Source organism: Telopea speciosissima, chromosome 1 (genome assembly GCF_018873765.1).
Source record: "Telopea speciosissima isolate NSW1024214 ecotype Mountain lineage chromosome 1, Tspe_v1, whole genome shotgun sequence".
Taxonomy (NCBI): domain Eukaryota; kingdom Viridiplantae; phylum Streptophyta; class Magnoliopsida; order Proteales; family Proteaceae; genus Telopea; species Telopea speciosissima.
This window is the reverse complement of record NC_057916.1, coordinates 75764168-75790981: the sequence shown is the minus strand read 5'-3', so window position 1 is coordinate 75790981 and position 26814 is coordinate 75764168. Positions and strand designations below refer to the sequence as shown.

The following is a 26814-nucleotide window of genomic DNA, read 5'->3' as shown; positions in this document are numbered from 1 at the left end:
AAATTTTTTTAATGAAATCATGCTTTTAAACTCAAACCCGTCGTGGTTGTCACCACCTGGACTGACTGTCAAAGCTTTGTGGAGAGGGTTTTAGTTCAGGGTATGGGGGTAGTGACTCTGGGAGCTGTTTACTTTTACTCTAGATATTAAGAATGTAATGAATGATTTCACTATGGTTAATTTTCTTAAGAAGGATCGTAGGTTCTTTCCTTGGCCCATGATTTAGAAATCCGGTCAAAGAATGAAAGAAAACTTCCTTTCACTTGCAACCAAACAAAACATTAACTCACAGCATCATGTAAAGTAACGATTCTAAAAATGTTCAATTTTGTATTGATTTGATTTCATTTTTCTTCTCCATTTCCCTTGCAACCAAACAAAACCTTAATATTTTTTTGGGGGGACATTATGGAAATATAACTTGGAAAGGAATGGAGTGAAATTCAACTGACGAAGACTTGTCCAATTGCGTCAACTTTTCATTCTCAAACAAGACCAAATAAGTGTCCTGATCTGAATCGTTATCCTCTCCTGTTACAGCATGGTGCTATAACGCATCGTGCGGCAACTGCAGAGGTCATGTGTATCATGTGGAGCCCGCTGTGCCATATGGCCTCCGCAGCGCCGCACGATGCATTACAACACCATGCTGTAACAGGAGAGGATAAAAATTAATCCTGATCTATACCAACATACCATGTGCGCCTTTCAAGTGTGCATCTTCAAGTGCACTTTTGAGTAGCCAGAACAGGCCAGGACCAAAATATATGGCATTAAGTTTTTCAGCTTAATTCGGCTTTGGTGGGTCTTGTTCTTCCTGCATTTTCCTCAGGCAATTGTTAGAAATCATACCCAACTCTTATTAGAAATTTTATTGAGAGCATAAGATCCAGCTCATTGGTGGTGCACCAGAAGAGAGGTTGGTACACCGGAGATCCACGAGACTTCTGTGTGGCCACCTGATGGAGCCCCGCCCGCATCCTGCATCTTGATCTTGACCAGCAGACAACCATTACCCAAGATCAACTAGTGTATTTTCAGTTGGTCAATGAGAAAATTGTTCTTTTTGTTTTCTATATAGCATTTTCAAACAATTGTCAAGCACTTTTACCCTCAAAGATCAATAACAATGAATGATCATTTTGAACCTGCAAACAAAAACATGCACCTTAAATTGATCTATAGCACCTAGTTATCCTCGAAGAAATGTTGCCCCAACTAAATTAGGCAAAATGATTTCCAAAATTTATACTTCTCTCCAACTCTGTTGTTTGCTTCATAAAAGAACCAATTTTTCTCCAATTCTTAAATTGATCTAGCCCCTACTCGGTTGTCTGACATTTCATGTCTCTTTTCTGGGCCAGTTGTGAGGGCATTGAGGACTATTCACATTAAGATTGCGGGTTCAAATCTTCATTCATGAGATTTGATAGTATGGTCCAGAGACTCGCAAGCCACATCATTGTCGCTTAGGAAAGATGCAACAGAATTAGGGTATGATTTAGATCAAAGGATACCAAAAAAATTGAAGGGAACATTAAAAAAAAAAAAAAAGTGTGCTAAAAGGCCAGCAAAGCTTTATGGAGCAGAATGTCGGACAAGAAGAAAGAAAAAATTGAATACAGGTGAGATGAAAATGCCAACATAAAAGTTGTCACAAGACTAGAAAAGATATAATCAGAATGAAAATGCTTGTAAGAATCTAGGAAAAGCACCATGGGGGGGGGGGGAGAGGGATAGCTTTAGTGCAGATTAAAACTAAAAGTTTAAAAGAGAAACTGGTTAGATAATGCAACCTCAATGGTAAAGCAATATTCAATGAACCATATTTAAAAGGGTGCAAATAAAATAAAAACAATAATACCAGTTAACAGATGGAACTACCTTAAGGGGAGAAAAAAAACGAAACACAAGTATTTCATAGCCGGTCAAATTCTCATTAACATGACCGTTTAATTTTACATAACTTTATAAGGAATTTTGAATTATTAAGTGCAACAAAAGGCACAGACTAGACTGCAGAAGAATAATATGTTAGAATAAATTGAGTATTCATAGATAAAGTTTACATTATCATCCATGCAAAAAGTCATACCTCTAAAGCAAACAGCACACACACCCACGTATGTCAAGTCGTAGCCATTTTCAGTTCTGCAGGACCCAGTTCCTTTCTTGAAATCTTAGCTGAAGTTTGATAAATTGACAGAAGCAGAAGGCATCCTCTGAACATACAAATTAATGATGGCTTAAACTTTCCTCCTCATTCGCATAAACCCATAAAGCTTGCACGGTCTCCATTACCAACAAGGCATCCAACATGATGTCATTCCCACTCAATCGTTGATGGTGGCTTCGCTGTAATGTCTTGTACGACTCGGTTTACACCCCGAACACTGTTGCAAATCTTTCGGGCAACATCATCAAGGAACTTGTGCTCAAAATAATACCTAAACATGTTCCAATTTCAGGAACAAACAAAAAGAAAAGAATATGTGAACACTATGTTAATTACCCACACCAACAGACAGACAGGTGAAAGAATTTATGAACCTTTCTCATTCATTATAGGGTTTCTTTTCTTCTACTGATGAGTGTTTTGTAGACAGGACTTACAGCACAAGAATATGAGGAATGAAAATGAATGTTGAACATAATAATTTAGGCAACCCAAAACAGATGGCTGAGAGAATTATTGGATTTTCCCAGTTCATCATAAGATTATTTTTCCTTTTCCTGATGAGGATTTATTACACAGGATTTCTAGTTCAATAATATAGCAAGAGGTGGAATATTGTTCTATAATGGTGTTTGCGCATTTCCAAGGAATCAATGCTATACAACCATCAGCCTTTCACATAATTAAGGATCATAATATTAACTTAAGAAATCACACAGTAAGTTTAACAGAGAGGAAGTCAGCTAGATAGACATGGAGACTTAATTAAATATAAAGAAATGTAGTTGGAACCAAATACCAGCATACAATGAGATTGATTGTGAGAACATAGTTATGAGAAATTGACTGATTTATGCAATAGTGCAATACCACAAACTTCAACTTCAAAATGAATTTTCACCCAGGTAGCATCTCAACTTAACCCAATTATGCCCTTTTCCAAACTAAATGGAGTTGGCTACATGAATCATGCTCCGCCATTCACCAAGGTTATAGTGCAGCAGATTGCTTCTGGGGAACGCCCTAGCATTAGGTCGAGAAAATGCACGTTCAGGATTCATTGATAGGGTTAGGTTCACTAAACAGCAAGTAAACACCCAATCAAATCGCAGGACTGAAGGGTACGGTGTACAGCAGGTCAAACTTTTATTTAACAGTAGCAACAGGGTTGAAATAGGTCTAAGAATTAAGTCAACAGTAGGGGTCCGACACTAGTATTAAGGTCCCAAAGTTTGGTCACTGTCCAAAGGCTGGATTGACACCCACAGTAGATTCACTGTGTACGGCAGTTTGCTGCCAAATTTAAAAACTATGAATAACCCTTGAACTCTAAGTCATAACATTGTCAAATGGATATCAGCAGTAGAATCACAATATGAATCTCTTAAAGTCTCAGTTACAACTGATGACCATAACTAAAGTTGAAGAGCCACTCCCAAAATAGCAACCATTAATCAACCAACAGTAGCAGCTGATGGCCACCTCAGATGCGGCTCAAACTACTTTTGAAAGTGGGGTCTAGGATATCCTCTAACACTTCCAAAGATCAGTCTCAATGGATGGTTGGATGTGGATAAATAATGACACTTAAACAGAATTAGAAACTATGCGAAGAAAATAGGAACTTACAGTCACAGCTATATTCAGCCAAGGGATGGGAGTGAAACCAGTATCAAATGAAGGATAGAAAATAGGTGAAAACTTCTGACAGAAATCTTCAAAACCGGGATGCCGCAGGGGTTGTGATGCAGATTCATCACCCATATGGGCTTAATTTATTAGGAATAAGTCTAGGGTTGGGTTATATACATGTTGGGCCTTTGATCCCATGGGTTTTCTATGTAATAGACCAGTTTAATGGGCCTAAAGTGGTACATAGGTTGCATAAGGGATTATTCTTATACTTAGTTTATTTTCATGTTTTTAATGTTTCAAATTGAACCGGTCCAAAGCTGGTTTGAACCAGTGATTCAATTTAAGTGATCTAATTAGTTTTTCTTTTAGTTGTTTAGTTGGGCTGGATTATGACTCTATTTTGAGTCTATTTCAGTTTCTTAGTCAGTTTAAGTTAGCTAATAGGTTAAGGATTGGGTTAGGCCTTTCTTTTGTAGTGTAGGAGTCTAATTTTGAGTCTTTTATACAAGGTTGTAAAAGGGCCAAGTATTGAACACGAATTTTGATCAATAAAGAAACTCTTGCTTGCTGCCATTGCTATTGCTGTTTAGCTCCATGTGAGTGTGCCTTGTGAGTAATATCAAGGTTGCCTAGTGAGTCATATCAAGGTGAAGAGATTGGTAGACTCTGATCGACTCCTTGCATCTTGTAGATCGGGAGGTCTTTCTTCTAAGTGTCTTCAAGCTGCTGCCATCGAAGATCTGCTAAACCAAGTTTTTTTTATGAAATGCTAAACAAGTAAGTTATTTTACTGTTTTAACAATCCCCTTCTACTTCTTACCTTCCAACCTAAGCCCCACCAATCCCTATTGATCCCCATTAAACCCTAGCTCCATTAAACCCTAAAATTCCTGTCCAGCCTTATTCCACCAACAGAATCCAACCAAAATTGGATCATATCTTCCTCTCACCATCCACTACACTCAACCTAGCTTGCAGCCCTATTCTACCATCACAACCCTAATCCCCCTCAATTCCCATTACAGCCCTAAAGCCCTAAAATCCCCACAGCTCATTCCCACCATCAGTTTCTGCCCAGATTTGGTTCGAACCTTCCTCTCATCATTAGGGAAGCTCGAACTTAACCCCTAGCCTAACCCTCACTCTAAACCCTATATCTCATCATCTCCTTCTTTCCCGAAACCCGAAACCCTAACCCTAACTTTCTGATTTTTAAACCTTCACTCAAACCTCACCAAACCTACATCATTAAGCTTCTAAAAACCTGTCTAGCTTTACTAAATAAGGTCCCACCCCATTACCCTAAGTAGTTTTGACCTAATTTACTCAAATCTACCCCAATCGGCCAGTGGTTTTAGGAAGGACCTGGTTATTGGCTCCTAGTGGATTTATCATCTATCTAGGACTACATTAGGTTGAATTTTAATCTCCAATACCAGCATCTTCGAGAATCAATGAGGTAGTCTTCTATTGACTATCAACAGCAATAACAGAGAACAAAAGATGGTCTTGGTACCTCAAAGTGAAGCTTGTTGTCGATTTAATAGATAATAATTGTAGAGAAAAAGGTAGAGAAAAAAGGGGGAAAAAGGCAACACCTCACCTGGGAGCTACATGATGGTTTCCTTATTCTAGGAACTCGCTTGTGCATCTTGAACACGTTTTGAAGGCAACACCTCATCTGGGAGCTACATAAAGGTGGAACAAGTGGACATTTTGGTAACGATAAAACCTAATCACAAGTGGCTGATCTCTATTATTGGCCATGATTTCAGGACGCGCAACATGTTATTTAACAGTGTCGTACGTCTCAACTTGCAAAAGAAGCGAAGCAAAACACGGGCTTATGCTCAGGGTTTCCCATACCTCATGCATCGTGATTGCACATAAGCATGGACTTCGTGAACGGCTTACCACTTACTCAAGAGCGGCACAACTCCATATTTGTCATGGACAGATTTTCCAAGATGGCTCACTTTATAACTTGTAGCAAGACATTTGAAGCAAACTATATTGCCGCCTTATTCTTTAAATAGATGATGAGACTGCATGGACTACCAAACATGATAGTATCTGATCACAACGTAAAGTTTATGAGCCACTTTTGGAAGGCGTTGTGGATGAGGACCAATATAAAGCTGAAGTTTTTTATGGCCTTTCATCCACAAATAGACAGACCAACAAAAGTTGTGAAACGAAGCCTTGGTAGCCTCTTTCATTGTCTTTTATGAGATCATGAGAAGACTTTATAGTTGTCACGGCGGTTAGGCGACCCAAGGCGGTGAAAAGGGTCAAAATTCAAGGTGACACCAAATAGGCGAACAAGGCGTCCGCCTAGGTGGCCAAGGCGTCGCTTGACAACTATGGAAGACTTAGCCATCAATTGTAGAATTTGCCTCCAACAACCCCATTGACCGTACCACTAGTCGCACACCCTTCGAGAATCGAGATTGTGCTTGGCCTTTAGCCTTGAAGGCCTATTGATTTGTTGGTACCATTACCTACACATGTTCGGGTGAGCATCGAGGCAAATAAGTTCATTCGGCACATCAAAGAAATACACACAAATGTACATCAACGCATAGCCATCAACAATGACGCATAAAAGGAAATCGTTGATCAATATCATTGTTTCATTGAGTTCAAGCTAGGCAATATGGTGATGATTTGAGTTGATCTGAAATGGTTCACTCCTAGTTCTAGTACTAAGTTACATCCTCGAAAGATTGGTCTATTCAAGGTGCTAAACGAATTGGACCAAATACCTACACTACCATCGGACATGAAAGCAATGTTTTTAATGTTGTTGATCTTACCCTATATGTGGGCCACCATATGGATGAGGGTGATATTGAGCATTCCCTACGGCTTCCCCAGTTTGTGTCATCGGTGAAAGATTAAAATGAAGATGTTCTTGATAACAAGTTTATTACGACATAGGGTAGTGGTGGCTACTACTCTTTCTTTGTCAAATAGAAGGGACATCCTCAATATGATTGCACATTGATCCATATTGATGATTTTTAATGCCTCAAACCAGATCTCTACAAGCACTACATGTCCTTCCTACATTCGTTAAAGTCGAATGCTTTTAAACTGAGTGAGCTGATATAAACAAGTACTCCAACAAACAGTACTTACGCAAAGCTAAGAAGAATCGAGCACACTTAGGCCCATGATTTTTTAGCTGGCTTTTGGGCCAAGCCAGACCAATCGATTGAGTTGGGTGTTAGCTACTTTACTCAAAACTAGAAATTGTGGGGCATATTTTTATAGTTTTTACTTTCTATTTGAAGTATATGCTACTTAAATGCTAGAAGATCTTACTTCTATTTATATTTCTTATTGTACAAGTCTCCTACATTATGCATGAGACTCTTTTTAGTACGTTTCTTTGTTTTTTAGTGCTAACAAAACTCTAGATATTGTAAGTCTTTAGAGCTCAACTCAACTGATGATTTTGATGATGAATAGAATCTTTGGATTTATGTCATATGTGTTGTGAGAAACAATTGATAGAGATGAAAACCCTAGCGCTATTGAGAGACTGGCCAAGGCCATAGGTGAGAGAGGCCTTGGTCATATCCCCCTTCTTTTCTGCCTATTCTTTCTCTCAAGTTTCTATTTTAATAACCTGCAACAATTGTTGTTGTGTGAGGCTACCAAGATACTCATCGGTGATTATTTCGTCGTTGTTGATCCTCTATAGTCTAGTTCATCGAGTGCTCTAAGAAAGCTGGAGTTAGAAGATTTATTTCCATCCTGCGGCATCCAAGTTGTGGAATTTTCTGGCAAAAATTTCATGCAACGATATCTCTTCATCTATCCATCACTTGAAGATTTGGTATTCTGTTGCCCACATTGCAGCCTCCTTCAACAATGATTTCAGGCCTATCCTTCTTTGGCTAGAAGTCCTAGGTCTATAAGTTACTAAAATTGTAATTTAGCTTCTATTTTTTTATCAAGAGTCATTACTTGCAATCCAACCATCACCTGTGGCTGTGGCTATTCTTTTTAAGTGTTTAAGATGCTCTTCTACCCTACACTCGAAAATAGTGTGAGCCCCATCTGAGGTGGCTATCGGCTGCTATTGTTTGCTGATCTAAAGTTGTTATTTTGGGAGTGATTGTATAACTTTAGTTTTGGCCATCAATTGTAACTGAGATTTTAAAGACTTATTAATGTAGAAGGGGTTCAAGTAAGAACTACTCTACAGTAGGATCGATAAACCCACAAATCCAAAATAGAAACCAGATGCAGAATTAGAAATTATATGAAACCAACCAAACCAGCCAAAGGAATTCTCCCAGCTTTGGATCGAATGATGGTTGTATAGGGTAGAAACACTGCTGAAAGTTTCAATTGATTCTGATGGTTGATAATGTAGTCCTAAATTCGAATAATCAAACTAGGAACCAAACCAGAATCTTTTCATCAAAGGATAGTTCAGATTAGGAAAAATCTTGATAACAGAAAATCAGATGGTTAGAATGATCCCAAATTCCATGAGTTTACTAAATAGGGACTGGAACAATTGCTGAAAAGCTGAAATTGATCCAATGGTTAGATCAGCTAATATGGGGGAATCCTAGTACAACTAGGAAAAGGGCAAAACAGTAATTTAACCAGGAAAGTCAGAGATCAGAAATTAGGTTATGTTCAGTAATCGAATATAAATTTAGTCTATAAGAATCAGCAATAATGGATCAGCAGAATAGGTATATTAATTGTGACCTCAAAAGAACAATATAACAATAAGGGCAGAATTGAAAATTCACAGCAGGAACAGATCTGCATGTCAGAATTGCACCAAACTGAAATCGAGTTCATGAATTAGGTTCAAGAACATTAGGTCAAAACTTGAGATGATTCTAACGGTTAGATTTGGTTGGGCAGAATTCTCATGAAAATCACCTTGCATGTGGCCTTCTAGAAGGGAAGAAGAATAGTTGCAGGTTTTGGGTTTTTAATGGATCTAGGGTTTTAGTTTGAATGAAATTGGATGGTGGAATTATGTTGGACAGAATGTAGAAGGTCTAGTGCTTAATGGATCGATGGGTTTTAATGGTGGATAACAAGGGGAATCGATGGGGATAGATAGGGCTTAGGTTGGAGGATGAGAAGAACGTTGAATGCTGTAACAATAAACTACTTGCTTGAAAACTAATCTTCAATGGCAGCAATAGCTTTGAAGATGGATAAAGAGAGCCTCCCAATCTTAACAGATGCAAGGAGTCGATTGGAAATCCACCAATCCCTTATAACAGATCCTCCTAGTCTACAAGACGCAAGGAGTCAACTGGAGATCCACCAGTCCCTTCACCTTGATATGACTCACAAGGCAACACTCAACAGAGCAGAGCAGCAGCTATGGCAGCAAACAAAAGCTTTTTCATTAATCAAATTCGTGTTCAATACTTGGCCCCCTTACAACCTTATATAAAAAACTCAAAATCAGATTCCTACACTAAAAAGGAAAGGCCTAACCCAATCCTCAAAATAGAGTCCTAATTCAGCCCAACTAAACAACTAATAAAATCACTTAAATTGAACCACTGGTTCAACCCAGCTTTAGACCGGTTCAATTTAAAACATAAAAAACATGAAAATAAACTAAGTATAGGGCTAATCCCGTATGCAACCTATGTATCCATATTTTAGGCCCATAAAAGTGGCATATTACATAGAAAACCTATGAGATCAAAGGCCAGACATGTCTATAACTCAACCCTAGACTTATTCCTAATAAAATAAGCCTAGTTTGCTGATGAATCTGCATCAGTTGAGCTTGAAGATATGATAGCAACTCCCAAAATAGAAACTAATACTCTGCAGGCCAAACCAGCCATGTGATGGTAATCAAACTTGGATCGAGTGTAGGATCCATGGAGAGAGGGCTCTGCTGCAAGTTTGATGAAGTTCTGATGGGTAGAAGTGATATTATGGGGGGTGGAATAAAAATAGAAGGTTTGAGGAATTTAGGAGTTTCAGGCTGTGGAATGAGGGGAAATTGAAAATCGAGTGGAGGGAATGGAAGGGGGAAAAACAGTGTTTCAAAACCCAGCAGGGTTGGTAGAGAATTGGAGGTGTTATGGAATTAGAAGGTTGCAGACAAGAGAGTTGCAGAGCTGCAGCACAGCAGAGTCGAAGGATCACCCAGCAGCAATAATCACAGTGAGGGAGATGTCTTCAGCCTTGAATATTGATCACCAGCAACAGCAGCAACACACACGAGTAGCTTTCTGGGCAGAGGGATGTTCGCAGCAGCCTTCGAATGATGTCTCCAGAAGCAGCAACAGTCACAAGCAGCAGCAGTCACCAACAGGGAATCGAGCAAGGTAGGGGAAGAAGGAAGAACACAAGAGAAAGGGGGATAAAGATGCTTCGGCTCTCTCAGCCAGGTTTCTCAACCCTTCAAGTCATGTGAATCATTTGAGAAAGGAAACAAATTTGCCAAATCAATCTTCATTCATTCAATAAATCGTGGGGGAGGCTTGAGCAGCCTTTACATTATAAAGAGTGCAGTACTTGCACCTCAAGTTAGAAAAAAAAATAGAAACTTACATAATTAGAAACTGACTTGCAACATAAAATAGATACTAAGGCTCTCTTTGGCATAGGTTATATTTATATTTATGACCTATTCATGAATAATCAATTATGATAATAGGTTATGGGTTATAAACAATAATCATTTAGTTTTTTTTTTTTTTGGTAATGAACAATAATCATTTAGTTACTACTAGATATAATATATTATATAATTAAAAATAGGTTTGGTATGCTTAAGTGAAGAATATATTATGTATTATGGTGGGGGTCGGGTAGGGTTGGAGAGAGAGAGAGAGAGAGAGAGGGGGGACAAAAGAGAGGCTTTGTTCTAATTTTCGTTAATTTTACCAATTTACCCTCACTTAAATAGCAATTATGCACATGTTCATTAATGGTACTCGCATAAACAAACATTAACAGTTTATGGTGATAAATCATAAACAACTCTCGAGCGGTTTATGAATTTATGCTTATATTGATTTATTTAATTAGAAATAGGGATCATAAATCATACCAAACACATCTATTTATGTTTATGTGTTAGATAAACATAAATTTAAACTATACCAAAGAGAGCCTAAGTCTAATTAAAAATAGAAACTTAAGCCTACTTTCTAAATCTAAAATTAGAAACTAACTAAACTTCTAAATTCCCACACAGACAAAATGGACCCTTTAAAAAGTCTTCACATGATCTGGTCTTGGGCCCCATAGGATCTTCTAATAATATTCCACCAAGGCAAAATAAAGGCTGTGACACTGTTCACGTGAACAGTGTTTTGGCCTCTTTTTCTTCATGTTTTGTCCAACATCACTTATTCTTGTAAACATTACCTATTGTTCCTGTTAACTTGGAGGTGTTCTGACCTAGGAATCAAAGGTTTCATATAGTTTTTAATTTCGACAGCAAGTTACCATATACATTTAATCTTTTGTAGAGACAAATTTAGCACTTAGATTGAGTCTACACATTAGTCCTTTCACTAGTGTCGATATCCTTACCGTTTGACCTCAGTTTGGGCCTGTTACGAGCCCTATTGTTACTGTTATTTAAGGGTGTTACTTGTTGTACTACAGTACATTCGATCCTACCATTGGGTTGGGAATCTTACTTGCTGTTGGTGGACCTAGCCCCATCAAAAAGCCAGTGAACCATGGGCCCTACGTATGAGCCTGGTTCTTCTTAGCCTTACGCAAGTAATGTTTCCTGTAGTACTTGTCCAAATCATTCATGCTAATAGGTTGGCTAAAATTTTTTATGATGCTTGTTGTCCACCTGGTGCATCAACCCTCCTACTTTACCTAGGCTTCAGACCATCAATACAAACAATTTAAGTTCAAGGTGATGCAGCACCAAGTGCCCATACCCGAAGGAGGAAGAAGAAATAGCCATGAAAATTAGGGCTTAGTTTGGAGCCATAGCTTAGGTTTTGCACTTTAGTATTTTCTATACTTAGTTTTTATTTCAGCTTATTTGTTAACTTAAATTGAACCGGTTCAAACCATGGTTCAATTTAAATGATTTTAGTTAAATCTTTTATTTTAAGTTGTTAGGGACAATTACATCATTTTATTGCTTTAAGTTATTAGCTTTTGATTTTCATTCATTCCCTTCCATGATTTATGAAGGAAGAGTTTAGTTTGTAATAGGATTTGGCCTTTGGCCTAATATTATAAGTATTGAAATCGTGGAAGGCTCCCCCAAGGTTTATGAATTAAAAAAAAAATCGTGTTTTGCTTGTTGGCTGCCATTGTTGCTGTTCCTTTGCTCCTTGTGAGTGTGCATCCTTATAGTTCTATCAAGGTGGAAAGGGATTGGTGGAATCCGATCGACTCCTTTCGCCGTGACGGCTGGGAGGATCCTCTACAGCTGGAAGGTGGTTCTGTCCTTCTATCACAGAGCTGCTGCCTCCATTGAAGACTTGCTGCAACTTCAAGTTTCTTCTTCTGCCCCTTCAATCCCATCCCCCATCGATCCTCTTTATTTTATTTTATTTTTCTCACATCTGTCCTATATTAATTTTCAGTTATCCATCATTAAAAGGCATCTCAGACCCTCCCATTAATTCCGCCCATCGATCCATCATCAATCAACCATTAAACCTGCAACTCCATATCATTGTTTGGGGAACCCTCAAACCCCTTATTTCCCAATCAGACCATTAGCCTGCTGTCATATTTGGACCATCAATTCCTCTTATTAGGACCCCCACTCGATCCTTATTAGAGCCCCATCAGACCATAGAATCAAAAACCCTAGCTCCCATTAGCCTCCATTAAAGCCCCACGACCCTAAAATTCCCACAGCCTAACTTAACCATCAGAACCAGCCCAAACTTGGTTTGAACATCCCTCCCATTGTCCCCTATACACGATTCAGCCCTGCTCCAAAGTCCCATAATCAAACCTATAACATTAGTATCGGATTTTGGAAATAGGAAAAACAGCCAAAACTAGGGTTTAAGATGGGACTTTGGAGCAGGGCTTTGGATCGAGTATAGGGGACAATGGGAGGGATGTTCGAACCAAGTTTGGGCTGGTTTTGATGGTTAGGTTAGGCTGTGGGAATTTTGGGGTCGTGGGGTTTTAATGGAGGTTAACGGAAGCTAGGGTTTTTTATTCTATGGTCTGATGGGGCTCTAATAGGGATCGAGTGGGGGTCCTAATGAGAGGAACTGATGGTCCAAATATGGCAGCAGGCTAATGGTCTGATTGGGAGATAAGGGGTTTGAGGGTTCCCCAAACAATGATATGGAGTTGCAGGTTTAATGGTTGATTGATGATGGATCGATGGGCGGAATTAATGGGAGGGTCTGAGATGCCTTTTAATGATGGATAACTGAAAATTAATATAGGACAGATGTGAGAAAAATAAAATAAAATAAAGAGGATCGATGGGGGATGGGATTGAAGGGGCAGAAGAAGAAACTTGAAGTTGCAGCAAGTCTTCAATGGAGGCAGCAGCTCTGTGATAGAAGGACAGAACCACCTTCCAGCTGTAGAGGATCCTCCCAGCCGTCACGGCGAAAGGAGTCGATCGGATTCCACCAATCCCTTTCCACCTTGATAGAACTATAAGGATGCACACTCACAAGGAGCAAAGGAACAGCAACAATGGCAGCCAACAAGCAAAACACGATTTTTTTTTTAATTCATAAACCTTGGGGGAGCCTCCCACGATTTCAATACTTATAATATTAGGCCAAAGGCCAAATCCTATTACAAACTAAACTCTTCCTTCATAAATTGTGGAAGGGTGTAGCTATACTTAAAATAACTTAAAAACTTAAAAGTAAAAAGACCTACTTGACCCTACTAACTTAAATTAAAAGACACACAACTAAATCACTTAAATTGAACCAATTGAACCAATTGGATGCAACCAATTTGGACCGGTTCAATTTAAAAACAGAAAAATAAACTAAGTATAGAAAATTGCTAATAATGCAAACCTAATCTATGGCTCCCAACCTAAGGCCTAAATTCAAGGCTGTTTCTTCTTCTTCTTCTTCCTTCGGGTGTAGCCACTTGGTGCTGCATCACGAGGTATTGAAGGAATTACTTTTTACCTAGGTAAAAGAAAGAAAATTTTTCTTTCCTCGCCTAAAAGTGAAAATTTATTACCAGAAAACATAGGGAGGTTATTTTGAATAAAATTTTCTACCACTGTTTCCACACCATACATTTTAGCACATACTTGTTTTAAAAGCAATAGCTAGAAGTTTTCCACAATGCAACCAACACTCCCAAGATAGCTGCAAAGACAAGAATGAACCAACTAACAAATAGGAACATTATACAAATCATCATCTAAAGTTGTAAACCAAAATAGTGCAATTAAGAGTTTCACTCATTCTCAACCACTTAGCTGAAAATAGGGGAAAAAAACAAACAATTATCATAAACTTCAGGTCCAGCAACAGTAAATACTTCAATTGGTTCTCAGATTTAGAAGAAATTTTAGAACAATAAAATTTAGAAAATAAATCGAAAGAAGGGAATAAGAAGATAGGGTAACCTCTCTCAAACTCGGTTCTCTCACCCACGGCCTCTCACCATATTTTGGTCTCTCACCAATGGCATCTCACCACTCTCTCTCTCCCAAAGCAACGCACAAAACTATATTTTTTTCTCAATCTCAATAATCAAATTCGTGTACAAGCATAGTTGTCAAGGCGTCGCCTAGGCGCTGCCTTGGCGTCCAAACGGAAATGCAGGCACTAAGTGGGGCTACGCTCAACAGGAGTCATGAATGGCGACGACTTGACCATCTAGGCGTCGCCAAGGCGGTTAAAGCAACGTCTTGGTGCGCCATGGGGTTAAGTCGGACGCCAATGTTGAGTGTGATTTTTTTTTTTATGCATTCTATTTTTATTTTTTTTTTTGTTTAATTTTTATTGGTTGGTGTATATGTATTACATGTATGTTGCTACATGGAATAAATAACCTTTAAATCTAAAAAATCTAAAATCCCTAAAAGTCCTCTCTGCGCAAAAGCTAAAAGTTAACCCTCGAGTCCTCTACTCCTCTCTGCGCAAAAGCAACTCGACTCTTCCAATTCCCGCATCTCTGCTATTTCGGCAACAACAACTCGACTCAGGCAGTCAAGCAAAGCTTCCTCCTACCTTTCCGACTCCGGTAAGGTAAGTCCCTACTCCCTAGTCGTCTTCTTCAGTTCTTCTTCTACTTCTCTATTTTCCTTTTTTTTTTTTTGTAATGCAGAAGGTTATGCGATCTTCCTGTTCCGACAGTGTCTCACACTCGATCTCTGCTATTCCGGCAACAACAAGTCAGCAACTACACTCAAGCAAAGCTTTGTCCTCCTACTTTTCCGGTTCTAGCAAGGTAAGTTCCTACTCACTAGTATTCTTCTTCTACTTCTCTGTTTTCCTTTTTTTTTTAAAAAAAATTTAACGCCTACTTCCTCCTACCTTTGATTAACTGCTGTAATGTTGTTTGATTGCTTCTTTTTCTTCTCTGTAGTCTGCAACGCCTGCTGCTGTTCTCTTTTATTTTTTTTTGCCTTCTGCTTCTTCTTCTTCTTCTCTGTATTCTGTAACGCTCCTTCTGTGCTTCTTCTACCTTTGATTAACTTCTATGATTGGTAACTTCTATGTTTTCTTTTTTTTTTTTGTAAAAAATTTTCACGCCTGCTGCTACTTCTTTTTTTTTTCTGGCTTGGTAAGTGGTAACTTCTATGCTTCTTCTGCTTCTTCTTCTCTGTAGTCTGTTACGCTTAGGGAGCGTTTGGTAAATGGCTGAACAGCGTTCAGAACAGGTTTTTCATTCTTTAAGAACAAAAAAACGTGAAATTGCGTTTGGCTTGACGGCTCGTTTTGTTGTTCTTTAAGAACGAACCGGAAGAATCTTTGAGGTAAAGAACGTTCTTTACAGACCGTCTTGGAGACGGTCTGCAAAGAACAAAGAACGAAAGGCTCGCGATTGACGATCAAAATCGTGAGCAACCCTCGAAGACAACCAAAAACACAGAAAACCCAAATCTGGGGAAAGGAAGAAAGAGGAGGAGGTGAACCAGCAAAAGGGTGATCTCCTGTCTCTCTCTCGCTCTCTATCCCTATCTCTCTCGCTTCCTCTCTCTGCTCTCTCTACCTTTCACACTCTCCCTGTCTCGTTCTCTCCCTGTCTCGTTCTCTCTCTCTCTCGGTCGTTTGTTGGGATGGATATCTAACTTTGTTGGTTTCTCCTTTGTCTCAAGATTTGGAGTAACATCCCATGCATTTGAAGGTTTCTTCTACAGTGGACCTCTCTAGCACGACCTTCTCTGCAACTGAAAATCACATCAACGAAGGTGACTCTCTCTCTCTCGCTCCTTCTCTCTGTAATTAGGTCTCTGTTCTTCGTTTTTCTCTGTAATCGCTGGCCCATTTTTTCCTGAAATTTGTGAAGTTTATCAGAAGTTCTTCTCCATATTTTTATTTTATGGAGATTTTCTACTGGTCGATTGTTGTGAGATATTCATCTCTGTCAACAGATCTGGTTACCGAACTTCTTCTCCATATTTTTATTTTATTTTTTATATGTATTTCTTCTCCATTTCCGTTCTGTGTACATATCCATCTATTGTTTTCATACCTAGAGATCCATTGCTCTTGGAGACAATAGCCCTGTTGGTTGCTGGGTTAGTTTGGGCTCTTGTTATTCAGCCAAAGAGAAACATGAAGATTGATGGCTTGTTGGGAGCAGGGCTTTTAGCAATATACTTGTTATCTATTTCTTTGAGAGTTATCCAATCCATTGGATCTACCTAGTTTCATCATTTTGTACAGTTAACCATACGATATGTGAAATCAATGGATCAATTGTAGTTGATAGCCTAGGATTGTGAACAATGTGATGATTGACAATGAGATCTACTTCTGGTTTCTCTGGCTTCAAATCAGTTTTTTTTTCCCCCTGTAGAAAGATGGGTTTGGCTGCTCTATTACCTTTGCTTGATCGATGCTCATCCAGGGCTGTAGTATTTTATTTTCTTGTTCAGCAGGTAGCCTTTTCTACGAGGTAAATTAAAAAATAGTTTAAGGAAATTTTTAGCTCTGAAGCAAATAAACATGGCATAGTACTCCAGTCAACCCAAATCAACTTGCAAGTTAAATAAGATTCAATCAAGCTGGTACACAACACCTACCTGAAATCCACCATGCTGAACAAGTCGATGACAAAATCAAAACTCAATTAAAAACAGCATGTTGATCTCCATGTTGCAAAAAATGACCAGCTCAGAATTGTAGTCTAGGAAAAAGCTAACTGTTGATCTCCATGTTGCAAAAAATGACAAGTTTCTAATTTATACAAATTCAAAATTATGAAGAAACAGCATGTCTTCTAGGATTTCTGACTCTTATATAAAATGATATAAGAAACAAAGGACCAAAGGTGCAGACCCCACCCCACACCTTCTCTCCAACCTCATCATTATAAGGTTTTGGAGAAAATCTGGAGCTCTATAAGCCTAACTCTGTTGGTCCAGAAAATCAGATTGAGTGGCCCTGTGGTGTCCCTCTACCTTCAAGTTTAATAGGAACTGATTTCTCCCCTTTGGCATAAATGTGAGATTATATTTGTTTAGTTCCTGTAACATATTGATTTGGTTCTAATGTTGTAAACAAGGTACAAAGTGATCCTAAGCCTCAATAATTTGCTTGAGATTATAGATGCTTGAAATTGCAATGAATGAAAGGTTTTGACCTTCTGGATGTTATGTGCAACCACCACACCCTCCCACCACCTCCCAACACCGTAGGAATAAAAAATCAACCTCTATATGGTGGTAGTGACTGAATCCCACCACCTACATGTAGAGATTCATGCTACCTTAATTTTTTTGTTATATTTCTGTTTTGCTTTCATACATCCCTTCCTTTGTTAGTCAACCTTGATGTTGGTAATGGATCAGTAGAGCCTTGTGCATAGCATGTGTATGTCATCTTCTTTTTAATATTGTTTGTTACCTATATTCAGATTTTATGGCTACTGCATCAAAATCAAAAGGAAAAGCAAAAGTAGGGCCTGTCTCTTGGTCCAACAATGAGACTGTCATACCAGTTAGGTTCATGGTAGAGAATGTAAGGTCTGGCAACAAGAATGGGGCAACCTTTAATAGGAATGGGTGGGATGACATTCATACGCGGTTAGAAGCCACGCTTGGTAGGACTTTTGATAGGGAACAGATAAGGAACAAGTTCAACAAGATGAGGATAGAGTACAGAAGTTTTAAATCATTGCTTCAAATGACGGGCTTTGGATGGAACTCAGTTACCAACACAGTTACCGATGATGATGACAGCGTTTGGGATAGAGCTATAGCGGTAAATACTATATACTACTATTTTTCCTTGGTTGAATATAGACTATTATATTTGTATCGTATAATTCTAATATTTTATTTTATATCGTATATAGGTAAATCCTGCATGGAAAAAGTTTAGGCATCAAGGCTTGTCACATTGGCATGATCTCCAAATTATATTTGGAGATTCTTATGCCCGTGGTGATGGTGGAGTAGATCACACGCAAGACTGGGTGACAACTGGACTTGAAGATCTAGAGGTTGAGGAGGAAATAACTACACCACTCCACAACACTCCAACCAATGTAGATACTTTGAGAGACGATGAGGTTGAGGAAAGGATCCATACTTCAACCCATAACCAAGATAGGACTCCAATAGCGAAACGAAGGGGCAGTGTCAGCAACAATTTCTAAACTGCTTTGGGATATGTGGGAAAGTTCTGTCAAATGAAAATAGAAAAGGCAGCTGCAAGTACTGAAGCTACTTCTGCAGTTTCAGGCTTTGGCACATCAGATTCCATCGACACTAGTATATTGGCATGCACCCGTGTCCTTGACGAAATTCCTGATATAGGCAAGGACATGTATCTGAAGGCCTCAAAGCAAATTACGGAGTCACCTGCGTGGAGGGAGTCATTCATTGGTTGTAGGCCCGATAGGAGGATGTGGCTGTTGGAGGAGTTAGAATAGTGTGGTGTTTTGATTGAACTTGAAACAATTGTGTTTATTTTGAATTTGTGGTTGTTATGATGCTAGAACTTATATGTGATTTGAGTCTGTTTGGTTTAATTTGGGTGGTATGTTGTTAGAACTTGTGCTTTATTTCTATGAATTTCTGTTTGGAACAATTTGTTGCTACAATATGTAAATTTGTGATATTATATTATGTTTATGGTAGAATCTGTTATTTAAAGTTTTTTATACTGTTGTGTTGTTGTAGCAGTTATGGAACAAATACACCAATTCATTTATGATTCATCAAGCGATGAGGATGATTTGATTATCATATCCACAACTTTAATTGCGGCACAATCTTTATACACGAGAGAACCTTGTAAGGATGGTAGACATCTAGGATCCATAAAGGTCCATGAAGTTCTGACTGGTCATGCAAATCGCTGCTATGAAGAGTATTGCATGGAAAGACATGTGTTTCAGAATCTATGTACACTGATGGTACACCGAAAGTGGTTGAAAGACACTCAGTATTTAAGGGTGGATGAACAAATAGCCATATTTATGCTGATAGTGGGTAAGGGTTTATCTAATCGAAAAATTCAAGAGGATTTTCAACATTATGGGGAGACCATTAGCCGTACATTCAAGAGAGTGTTAAGAGCTATGGGAAAACTGGCAAAAGAAAGGATCAGAGACCACCAAATGTCAAAAAAATTGAGCAGGATATGCGTGCAAAACCTAAGTACTATCCTTTCTTTAAGGTAATATGCAATAAATACAAAAATTGCAAATCAATTAATTATATTTATACTATTCAAGTATGACAAAGTTTGGTGATTCTTCTCATTGTTTTTAGGATTGTATTGGAGCAATTGATGGTAGTCATATTAGTACCATAGTCCCAAAGGAAGACGCTACTCGTTATAGCAACCGCAAGGGCATTATCACACAAAACGTGATGTGTATTTATGATTTTGATATGTGATTCACGTACGTTTATGCGGACTGGGAAGGCAACGCTAATGATTGTTGTATATTTGAACAAGCAAGGAGGGATCCCGCGTTAGAGTTCCCACACCCGCCTGAAGGTAAAACCCATTGAATCGTACTGATAAAATAAATCAGTTCGTATGAAATATTTCAATTGCTAACTTGGGTTTTTCCTTACAATGGTTTGTATGTAGGAAAATATTATGTTGTGGACACGGGGTATGCAAATCAACTTGGATACCTAACTCCATTCCATGGTGAGAGGTACCATATTCCCGACTACCAGGGAGTTGGGAAAACCCCAAAGACTGCTAAAGAGTTGTTCAACTACAGACATTCCTCACTTAGGAATGTAATTGAGCGTACATTTGGGGTTTTGAAATATAGATTCAAAATATTAAGAAATATGGCAGCTTATGCAGTCAAACTCCAGACCTACATTGTGATTGCATGTTGTGGATTGCATAATTATATCTGTGATGAACAAAGGGCGGACGCTGAATTTACTGCCTTAAGTGAGGACGACACAGTAGTCATAGATCCATTAAATCCTGACCCCGAGCCATATGAAGGATCTATGCCTACTCTCAGCCAGAGAGACAGTGCAAGAATCATGAGTAATGTGCGGATACACATTGCACGTTGTTTGGCCAGAAGTTATAGGATGGCAGAAACCGGACTTACATGAGTTTCTTTATGTGTTTGTGACCAAACTATGGAACTGTTTATGTAACTTATGTTGAATTTGGTGTGACAAACTTATAGACGTTGATGGGTTATATACAGAATATTTATTTTGAATCTGTTATTATGATGTTAAATATAACTGTCCTATTAACTGACAATTTGCATCAAGTCATTGCAATTTAAGAACATTCATATTCAATGTGCAGATGTCTACTAATGTGAATTTACATTCTGTCGCAAAATGCGAGAAATGTGGAAGAGAATGCATGATATGGACATCTAATTCTGAAAATAATAGAGGAAGAGATTATTTTCGATGTCCCATAGGATGTTCATTTTTTCTTTGGGTGAATCAATTGAAATGGTGTCCATGTGCACAAGGATAATGTAAAGTTAGGACAGCGAAAACAGAAAAAAAATTGTGGTCACTCATTTTGGTGTTGTCCAAATTCAACTGGGGTATGATCACCATGCAACCATTTTATTTCGTTTATTTTACATCATTTACCATTAATTTACACAATTATATATGATACTCATAACATATATGAATTTACAGAATGATAATCGAGGCTGTGGGTATTTCAAATGGATAAAAGAAGATACAACCTCATCATCTAGTCAACAAACTAATGTCTCAAGGGTTTGTCCCTCAGGGTCAACAGCTGTATCGGCTACGCCTTCATCGGAATTTCTGAAAGGTTATTGCAAGAGTGCAATTACATCGGCAGAGAATCAAGCCAAGATATTCAAAGACATCCTTAAAGGTCTTACCAAACTAGACCTGAAGAAAGAAGATTAATACAAGTTTTAAGTGTTAAAAGTTGTAATAATTGTTTTAATTAACTATGACATACTATATTTTAATGTATGGTAAGGTTGGTTATGGATTTTATATTTAAAATTATGTTAATATGTTTTTATAAGATATTTTTAATTTATAAGTTTGTTATGCAAGACACATTTTATTTTATTTCCTTGTATGGATGGCATTATTGTAATTAATATCAAACACCGTTCAGAATAGGTTTGACCAAACACTATTTTCGTTCTGAACGGCGTTCTTGAGACCGTTACCAAACAGTCATTTTTGGTCTTAGAACGTCGTTCTAAACAAAGAACGCAAAAGAACGTTCTAAACAAAGAACGCCCGTTCTTTGTTCAGACATTTACCAAACGTAGCCTTACTGTTGCTTCTTTTTTTTTTTTTTTTTTTTTGCTTGATTAACTGCTGTAGTCTGTAATGCATGTTGTTACTTTTTTTTTTTTTTTTGCTTGGTTTAGTAGTTAACTGCTTCTAACCTTCTTCTTCTCTGTAACTTAACTGCTTCTAGCCTCCTTTTTCTTCTTCTTCTCTGTAACTTAACTGCTTCTAGCCTCCTTTTTCTTCTTCTTCTTCTCCGTAACTTAACTGCTTCTAGCCTCCTTTTTCTTCTTCTTCTTCTTCTCCGTAACTCATTAACTCTCTGATATAAGGCATGATGCATCATGCCATCATGTATTGAGTGTTTGGGGGGAGAGGGGGAAAACTAACACTAGACCGCCTTTACCGCTTAGGAGCCGCTTAGGCGGGCGCTTTACAGCCTAAGCGCTTAGATAGGCCTCCACTGCCTTGGACCGCCATGACAACTTTGTGTACAAGGCTGTAGCCCCTTGCAAACTTATATAGAAGACTCAAAAAAACAAACTCAAACACTGAAAAGGAAAGGCCCAACCCAATCCTTAACTAATAAGGTAACATAAACTGACTAGGAAACAAAAAAAATGAAAGAAACAGACACTAAACAAGACTCTAACTAAATTAATGAAGTATATCCTGTTTTCCTAATTTCTACCCATATTGTAGGCCCATTAAGTTGGCCCATTACAAAGAAAACCATGGGATCAAAGGCCCAATACCTACACAACCAAACCTAAGGCTTATTTCAAATAAAATAAGCCCTTTAGGTGACTTATCTGCATCAGAACTAGTTTATGAGTTTCTGGTTTCCTTTTGTAGATCACAAGAACCTCTTCTCTTTCTTCCTCCCTTTTCCCCTATCATTATTACTGTCATTATTTAACACCTAGCCTCCTCATTATTCTTTTGATGTCAACTTGAAGCTATCAATTCCCAGTCCACTAGATGATACCAATATGGTGAATGCTTCACATGACTCCTGAGGTACAGTCTAGGAACTGCACGTAGAGGGTGAAAGTTAAAACATCCCAATATTGACTAAATTTTCCTATTACAACTTACAGCTCCAATGCAAAATATATATCATGGGTCAAGACATAACTGAAAAGACGTCTAAGTCACGTTCTCACAGAAATATATATTTATATATATTTCAGCAATCAAATGTGAGGTTAATATTCCATGAACCATTATAACCTTACAAGCAAAAGCTGGAAAGTCACAATAACCCCACAAAGCAATTGCCTAAATAGAACTAGGACAACTTCTGAACACCAACGTATATACTCAAATTCACAAGAATTGGAAAAAACTAGATAAACTATGTTAAAAACAAAAAGATAAGGAAAAAAATCATCACCAATCTGCCGTCATTCCATCCTGGCTGGTAACCGCTCTGAGAGCAACAACATGAGAATGTGTCCTCTGATCCCCTTGAACCCCAACTGATCTTATTGGCAGAAACACCGCAAAAGCTTGCCATATTGAATCATAGAGCCCAGCTTCTTTAATTGACTGAATGAAGATTTCGTCAACCTGAACAGACATTCAGCAATATAAATACCAAACAATGGCCAAAACAGGGAATATTTCCCTCCATAAAACACTAAGCAGACCTGACAAAGGATCTCTACAGACATTCAGCAATATAAATACCAAACAATGGCCAAAACGGGGAACATTCCCTCCATAAAACAATACGCAGACCTGACGAAGGATCTCTAAGGCATTTCCTTCAGCAACATCACCCAAGACTCGTACTGCAAGGCCTGGTCCAGGGAAAGGATGCCGCTTTAGAAATGCTTCAGGGACATTCAAGATGCTCCCCAATTCCCGAACCTTACAACAAAAGGTATACAAACCACAGTTAGTGTAAACAGAAAACTCAATTAAATGAATGAATACGCCAAGAGGAATTAGGTCTCCAACCTCATCCTTGAATAGTAACTTAAGTGGTTCGATGAGTTTCAGTTTCATGTCCTTGGGAAGCCCCCCAACATTATGGTGGCTCTTGATTGTGTGAGAATGGGTTCTGCCACTTCCAGGAGGTGGGCATGATTCAATAACATCTGGATACAAGGTCCCTTGAACCAAGAAAACAGGCTTCTTTCCTAATTTATGCTCCAAATCTTCGGCAAAAACATCAAAAATGCAGATGAATTCTCTTCCAATTATTTTCCTTTTAGCCTCAGGGTCTACAACACCTTTGAGCTTACTAAGAAATTGCTCTGTTGCATCAACGCAAGTAACAGGTAGATGAAGATCCCTTTCAAAGGTTTCCATCACACGCTCTCTCTCCTTGTACCTAGATAGGCAAACAAAGCAATTGTGATAAGATTTCGAATAAATGAAACACCAAGAGGGAATGATACTAATGTCCAGACACTTGAAGGCGTAAAAGACAGTAACTCTGTCCATAGATACTGATATACTATGGAATTGTCCTAGCTTTGCAAGCTCACCTCAATAAACCATTGTCAACGAAAATACAGTGAAGCCTGTCTCCTATTGCCTTATGAAGAAGAGTTGCCGCAACTGTGGAATCTACACCTCCAGATAATGCACAGATAACATGATCTTCAGGACCCACCATACCTTTGATCACTTTAATTTCTTCTTCCATTAGATCTTCCATCTTCCAATCAGCAGTTAATCTACATACATTGAAAAGGAAGTGGCACAGTGTTTCCATCCCTTCTGGGGAATGTGTCACCTACACAGGATCAATACAAATGACCATTTCTAATCAAAAAGAGAATGATGGGACAAACTCAAAATACACACCAAGCAATCAAGTAAAACAGCAGTAGATCCTTCAATGGTGAGTTCATGAATAAGAAGAAGGCAGACAAATGGAAAATTATAACCATACCATGTCTTACTCAGTAGCTGCGATACATGCTTTAGTATTAAGACTAACAAGGTGAGAGAGGTGAGATGTTATACAATGAAAGAAACGAATTGGATCAACCACTAAGAGAATGGAAGGACAATAATAGGAACATGAACATTTATAATTTACCTCCGGGTGATACTGAAGCCCATAAAACCTCTTCGATGGATTCTCGATCGCCGCAACCGAACCTTGCTGACTCCTGGCTACAACCAAAAACCCATCTGGGAGCTTCGCAACTTCGTCGCCATGGCTCATCCAAACGCTCTGCCTGTCACCAACGGCTTTAGAACCAAACATACCGCAGGTCTTCTCCACCGTAATCTCCATCCTCCCGTACTCCTGCTTCTCTCCAATCCTGACTTCTCCACCGAGCTTCTGCACAATCAGTTGCAAGCCATAGCAAATACCTAACACAAATACATTGTTCGCCTCAACATACTCGATGAATCCAGGAGGAAAGCACGGCGCTCCCTCGGCGTGAACAGAGTGAGGGCCACCGGAGAGGATTATAACACGAGGGTTGAGATCGGTGATGGATTTGAGGGGAGAAGTGCCGGAGATGCAGAGGGAGAAGAAGGAAAGTTTTCGGATTCTACGAGTGATGAGATGAGTGTACTGAGAACCGAAGTCCATGATGAGAACTAGATTCGACGTTACGTTTTGGGGCTCCATGGTTGTTATGGTTCTTGCTCGCTTATCTTCTTCTTCTTCTCTGTATCTCTCAGTGCCAGTGTTTGCTTATACCGTTAAAAATGGTCGGCGGTGGAGCGATACTGCGAATGGGGGAGGGATGACTATAACTAACCAAAACTAGGGTTTAGCTTTGGCGGGAAAGAGACCCCATCTGCTTTATAAAGTAGAGAAAGGTAATATATCCCCGGTGATATACGTAGAGCTTTATAACGGTTCCGTTTGGGGAAGATAATGGAAATCAGTTTTGAAAAAAAAAATTATAATTCGTAAATTTGATTATTGGGAAAAAGGATGGAAGAAAAAAAAAAAAGTAGAGTGCGGTGCAGTTGGGATGTCCCCGCATGGCATAGGTGCGACATCCAATGGTCCGAGGTCGAAAAGAAAGAGGGAATTGAAGAAAGAAAAAAAAATGGCAATTGAGCTTGGACCGCTGGATGTCGCGCTTTTCAGGGTGGCGATATCCTTCCCCTGAATTGCACCACATTGCACATGTGAGGAATTATAGTGGATTTTAATCCGAAAAAGATTGTCATGACACTAATGTAGATTTCTGTCCACATCCTCTCACATCCCACCCATTGACCTCACACATACTCTTTCCTAATTAAAACCCATCTTCTATTTGATGATTCGATTTTTCCCACCACCTCATTGGTGGGAAATTGCAAATAATTATATTTCTAGGGTTGGAGATCGTTGCCTGATCACGTGGCCTCTTGGACCAATGTTGGGAGGTGGGGGGTGGGGGGTGGGGGGGGGGAGGGTAATGAGAAAGCGCATAGGGGTATGAACATGGATGGGGTTTTTTATATCAGGGGCAGATGCAAATAATTTTGCGTGGTTTTGTGCATAGTGCAGAGCCACATGACCAAGCAGTATTATTGTCCCATATTTGTTAATGTATAATTTATTTTATATTTCAAAATAAAGGAAAATTATTACAATGTAAAGAAAATAAAATATATATATATCTACACGAATTCATATAGGTCCTATTTAGTATAATTTCAATTTCAATTGTTTATTTATTTAAAATATCATTAAATATATATTTGGGAAAAAAGAACACTACCTGGTCACGTGGCCAACGTGGCTCCTACACTTAGACACAAAATCATCTTACTCCCATGGAAAGAATAGCCTAACGTACGTGCAGGTTATAGAGGCTAAGGCAACGTTCTCTTGTCCCGTATATTTTTAGCAATAAATTGGACTTGTCATTCCTTATTTGTGTCACAATATGTGTGAATTGTGACTTTACTGATTGTTAGGATATATCTCAACCATCCACTATGTGTTTATTGTTTCGGCATCAAATTTTACTTGAAAATTTTGACTTCAAAAAATTTGATATGTCAAATTCTAGATGTTGAAAAATGTTCCAATGTTAGGTTTTTTATTTTTTTTTTATTTTATGGAAAAAGCATTGAAAAAATTTTCAATATTATATAAAATTTTACATTTATGAAATAAATTTTTCTGGGGTAAAATTTTATGCCGAAACAAACAAAGCCTTAG

The 26814-nt window shown here is 38.5% G+C and overlaps 1 protein-coding gene across 2 annotated transcripts; it reads right to left on the bottom strand.

Annotated features, from left to right (window-relative positions):
• Positions 1-2017: 2017 nt before the first annotated feature.
• LOC122666744 (GMP synthase [glutamine-hydrolyzing]-like) lies at positions 2018-25377 on the bottom strand. Of its 2 annotated transcripts, none has more exons than XM_043862817.1 (6): positions 24730-25377; positions 24170-24420; positions 23637-24012; positions 23415-23546; positions 23068-23243; positions 2018-2434 (listed from the first exon to the last, which is right to left on the bottom strand). In XM_043862817.1, exons 1-6 carry the CDS (start codon positions 25273-25275, stop codon positions 2380-2382), a joined length of 1536 nt encoding a protein of 511 aa, XP_043718752.1. In that variant the 5' UTR covers positions 25276-25377; the 3' UTR covers positions 2018-2379. The 2 variants fall into 2 exon arrangements, with proteins under 2 accessions (XP_043718752.1, XP_043718745.1); XM_043862810.1 differs by having other exon boundaries at positions 2018-2447; positions 24730-25374.
• Between the last annotated feature and the right edge of the window lie 1437 nt (positions 25378-26814).